We start from the raw sequence: 5,256 nt of genomic DNA on the forward strand, positions 1-5,256 counted from the left end.
CCATACATAACCTAGAAAAATATAATAAATAAAGTAGGTTGGAATGACAAATATAATACAATAATCAGCTTTCACAAACCAAATAAATTCAGAGAAATATGAAGTAAAAAATTGACAGAATGTGAAATATTTTTTTTAGAAAAATATAAAAAAAAATTCATACATAAAACCAAAAAAATTAGAAAAATCAAAATGCCAAAAAAAATATGAACCCCCCAAAAAATGGAGAAATTCAAATTACATGTAAATGTATACTCTAAACAAAGCCGAATCCAAAACAGAGAACAATCAAACTCACAGTCTAGATGTAGAAAACTCAAAATTAATTGTGCAATCTAAGATAAAGACAAATAAGAAAAAAACAAAAAAGAACATTAATAAATAAATAAAAACTTGAAACAGAACCTTTAATCAATCTAAAAAAACTCATATATTCGAAATCTTACCTACAATATTCTTCTTCATCCTGTATTGACCTAATAAACAGGATCTTAATGCAAGAACTTGTACTCCATATAGTTTTCAAAGAATCAAGAGAAGAAACATAGAAAAGAAAAAAGAGAAATTTTGCAAAGAAACGTACTGGAGAGATAAAAATGAATGAGTTAAAAGTTAATAAATTTTTCTCTTATATATATATATATATATATATATTGTAAGGATTTTGAAGTATAATTTTGAGGTGATTGATTGTCACATTTTCTCTTATATTGTCAACTCAAAGATGTGTAGGGTATTTGAATTTTTAAGAGGGACAAAAATGTCCAAAATTGACAATTTTGAAAAGACTTTTAAAAAGTGACATTTTTGTAAATGTAAAGTCAAAAATTGACTATTTTAGTAATTTCCTCTATTATGATATTAGCTTATTTCAATTTTTTTGGTCAAACTGCAACTTAAATTTGATATATAGCCTTCTCAAATCAGTCAAAATTGACACTAATTTAATTAGTTGACCCCTAATTGTAGAGAGATTCGTTCGTGAACATATGTAGCCAAATGGGCAAGGGATGAACCCAAAAAGAATTTAGCCACTGTATTTTTTGTTTCGAGAAATTCGCAACTTGAATATAATGAAGAGAAGGGATGGCCTAGTCACAAAAAGAAATAGAGGGCTAGGGTTTGTGCTAGTCGAGGGATTAGATTTGTCCACCAAGTGACTTACAAGTTCTTGTGTCCATGATAGTAAAATATCCAAAACTTTAATTTGAATAGAGTAAGACCCCGTTTGGGAGTGATTTTTCATCCAAAAAATTTGATTTTTTTTATCGTTATTTCACTATTCTAATCGTCATTTTTGATTTTTTCTCTTATAGATGGCCTCCACTTTTTTCTCAACGATCAAAAAATCAATTCTCAAAATCACTACTAAATAAGCCATAATATTATTTATATCACTAGTGCTAAGCACCGTATGTAACTCATTAATTCATTTCTAGATGGTCTAACACAACTAAAGTTAGATAGCACTATTCATTTGAATAGCATACACCTTTTTAGCTGGTTTAATAAAAAAATAAATAAATAAATAAATAAATAAAAAATAAAAAAAATGGAGGAAAATTTAAAAAATTTTGGACCCTTATTGCTGGTTTGCCAAAATCTCGTGTACTAAGCGGTCCTTTCTAAACTATACACGCGGACTTTAGCCTGTTCAGTTTTTCTCTGCTTGGTCGAAAGAGGTCAAAGGAGGTTGGAGGGGCGGCGGCGCCGGGCACCACCGATATGTATACAATCCCATTTCATGGGCTTCTTTCCGTTTTCACGATACAGAAGTTACAGTACGATCAAAACCCCTCTCTCCAAATTCACACAAACGGTCTCGACCTCACTCTTCCCTTCAAATCTCACAAGCTTATTCCCCGAACAATCCACCACCACCACTTCCGCTGCCGCTGAACCCAACAAAAATGAAGATGATATTCATCATCAAAGGGTCAAACCCACCAAAAGCAAGAAAGCCCGAAAAATGGCCCTGCTTATCAATGCAAAGCCCTGGTCAGCCCAGCTTGAATCCTCCCTTTCCACCCACACTCCCCTCTCCGAGACCAGCTTCCTTCAAACCCTCCGCCTCATCAAGTCCCCTGCCAACGCCCTCCAATTCTTCAACTGGTCTCGTAACACGGGTTTCACTCACAGCGAGCACTCCTACTTCTTCATGCTCGAAATTCTTGGTCGGGCCCGGAACCTCAATTCCGCTCGAAACTTCCTCCTGTCTATTCCAACAAAATCCAACAATACTATACCACTCACTGACAAGTTTTTCAACAGCTTGATTCGGAGCTATGGTAATGCCGGGCTTTTCAAGGAATCAATAAAGTTGTTCGAAACCATGAAATCAATGGGTATTTCGCCTTCTACATTTACATTTAATAATTTGTTTTTTATTTTGCTCAAAAGAGGTCGGACTGGAATGGTTCTTGAGTTCTATGCTGAAATGCTTAGGACTTACGGTGCGAAGCCCGATTTATACACGTTTAATATATTGATAAGAGGGTTTTGTATGAACTCGAGGATGGATGATGCATTTAGGTTCTTTAAAGAAATGGAGTTGTTTAATTGCAAACCGGATTTGATAACCTATAACACGATTGTTGAAGGGTTGTGTAGAGCAGGGAAAGTGACAATTGCGCACAATGTGGTAAAGGGTATGTGTCTAAAGGGAGAAAATTTGATGCCGAATGTTGTTACTTACACCACTTTGGTTAGAGGGTACTGTAAGAAGCAAGAAATTGACATAATGTTAGATCTATTGAGGGAAATGGTTGATAATGGGATTAAGCCAAACGAGATCACTTATAATACAATTATAAATGGGCTTTGCGAAGCCCAAATGTTTGATAAGATAAAAGATCTGTTAGAAGGGTGGCGTGGAGAGCCTGGAGGATTTGTGCCTGATACATGCACTTTTAACATAGTGATGAATGCTCATTGCAAAATGGACGATTTGAGTGAAGCATTTAAAGTTTTTGAGAAAATGAAGGAGCTAAAGGTCCAACAAGATTCAGCCTCGTACAGTGTGCTAATCCGGGGTTTGTGCCAGAAGTTGGATTTTGGGAGGGCAGAAGAGTTGCTTGATGAGTTATTGGCAAAGGAGATTCTGTTATGTGATGATGGGTGCACTCCCCTTGCTGCTGCGTACAATCCCATTTTTGAATATCTTTGTCGAAACGGGAAAACGAAGAAAGCTGAGCAAGTTCTCAGGCAGCTAATGAGTAGAGGAATTCAGGATCCTCCGGCATATAGAACTTTGATCTTGGGGCATTGCAAGGAAGGGACCTGCATAGCTGGGCACAAGCTCTTGGTCTTGATGTTGAGAAGACATTTTGTGCCTGATCGTGAGACTTATGACTCCCTGATTGAAGCTTTGTTGCAAAATGGTGAACCAACCCTTGCCCATGATACTTTAAAAAGGATGTTGATAAGCTCATATCTTCCTAGATCATCTACTTTCCATCGTATTCTCACGGAACTTGTCAAGCTGGGTTCTGCTCTTGAATCTGCTAGCTTAGTGATATTAATGTTAGAGAAAGAGATCAGACAAAACATCAATCTGTCAACAGACACTGTTAAGCTTCTCTTCATGCGTGGCTTACGGGATAAGGCATTTGAGGTGACTAGAAGTCTTTATGAGAGTGGTTATGTTTTGAGTATGGAAGAATTAATTTCATTCCTTTGTGATGGCAGAAAGTTGATGGAGGCATATGAATTGGTTGGTTTTAGTCTGAAAAATGATCATAATATTGACGTGGCTATATGCAGTACTGTTTTGACAAGTCTTTGTAAAGCCCATAAAGCATCTGAAGCATTTGACCTTTACTATAAGATGATAGAGAAGGGAATTCAACAACCTTTGGGCTGCGTAGAAGACTTGAGAAGTATTCTTGAAGCTGAAGGGAAATTGAAGGAAGCTGAATTTGTTACTAAGAGGATGCCAAGTCCATCGCAGTTGGATGGATCTGGTTAAGACTTGAGGTTTAAGCTGAGATTTTGATACTTGTAGTACTTTCGTTTCTATCACTTTTCTTTATAAGGAGTTGCACAGCCCTTTGTAATTCTTTCTGCGTTCTCTTGCTGGCCGTTGATCAAGAATCTTTTAGATGTACTAATCATCTGAAAACCACACATGTATGTTTTTCAAGCAGGATTATATGTTAGAGACTATTTACATAACGTGAAATTATGTGGGTCGGGGGTAGGTTTATGGGTCAAACCCTCCCAAACCGACCCAGTCCTAAATAAAAAAATGTGAAACTATTCTGCAATCAAGCGTGAAGATCCTTCTTTCACTCACAACGTTGAAACCTAGCCTGCCTTGTGGCGAAATTGGCGGCCACTGATCTGAAAGTCACCCCTATTCTTATTTCTTTCAAGGTAATTTCTCAACTTTCTCATATTTTCAAGATAATTTACTGGATTTTTACTACATTTTCTGTCTAATTCTGATTGAATTTAGAGCCATAAATAATTAAAGAGCCATAGAATTCTATCTATTGGGTTTATTATATCCCAGTTGATTGGCTTCAAGATTTCAACAACCCAGTTTAGAAACTTGCTCCAAGCCCAATGTCCATTCTTTTCAAGTCTTCCCTCCAACCTATTACTTGTAATCTGTGTGTCTTTTTTGACGTTAAAGATTTTATAATTCTGTTCTCTTTCATTCTATTTTGGGCCATTTTTGTTTGTGTTGATACGGGTAAGCTAATACTAATTAAACTTGAGTGAATGTTATCCGTAACATAGAAGATGATTGTACTGAAATCTATGTTCTAAATGTGCTGTAACTTGTTTGGGTAGAAAGTTTGCACGGGAGTTTGGGGTTGAGTTAATTTGGTAACCCAAGATATGTAGCAATGAACTAGTGTTAATGTGTATCAAGTTGGTTTCAAAATTATATATCTTGCACAATTCAGAATTGTATGGTGCAGTCTGAACTCTGTATGACTCGCAGCCGCCTACAAATTCCTTAATAACTTTTTTAGGAACACCAAGATGCAACAAATTGTGTCCAGAAAACCATCCGTACTTTGTATGACCCTTAGCTGCTTTTTGTTGGTTGGACTCAATATTCGAGTATAAGCATGCTGCAAATAGTGACCCAATGATTACGATTGATCTCCGTGAGATAACATGTTTCCACCTATTTTTGCAGTTACACTCTTAAGAATAAAACATGGTTGGACTTTTATTAGCATTCAATGCTTCTGCTTTGTGTAACAATCTGGGCCTGGCAATGTACTTCTACGGGTAGCAATG

General features: G+C 36.3%; 1 protein-coding gene across 1 annotated transcript in view; it reads left to right on the forward strand.

The window, feature by feature from the left end:
* The first annotated feature begins 1,634 nt into the window (after positions 1–1,634).
* Positions 1,635–5,256, forward strand: part of LOC111380113 (pentatricopeptide repeat-containing protein At1g02060, chloroplastic) — a 4,289-nt gene continuing 667 nt past the window's right edge. The window contains exon 1 of the mRNA XM_023003587.1: positions 1,635–4,374. Within this exon, the coding sequence (XP_022859355.1) occupies positions 1,745–3,967 (2,223 nt within the window). The 5' untranslated portion in view covers positions 1,635–1,744 and the 3' untranslated portion in view covers positions 3,968–4,374. The remainder of the gene's footprint in view (positions 4,375–5,256) is intronic.

The sequence above is a fragment of the Olea europaea genome, unplaced genomic scaffold (assembly GCF_002742605.1).
Source record: "Olea europaea var. sylvestris unplaced genomic scaffold, O_europaea_v1 scaffold2095, whole genome shotgun sequence".
Taxonomy (NCBI): domain Eukaryota; kingdom Viridiplantae; phylum Streptophyta; class Magnoliopsida; order Lamiales; family Oleaceae; genus Olea; species Olea europaea.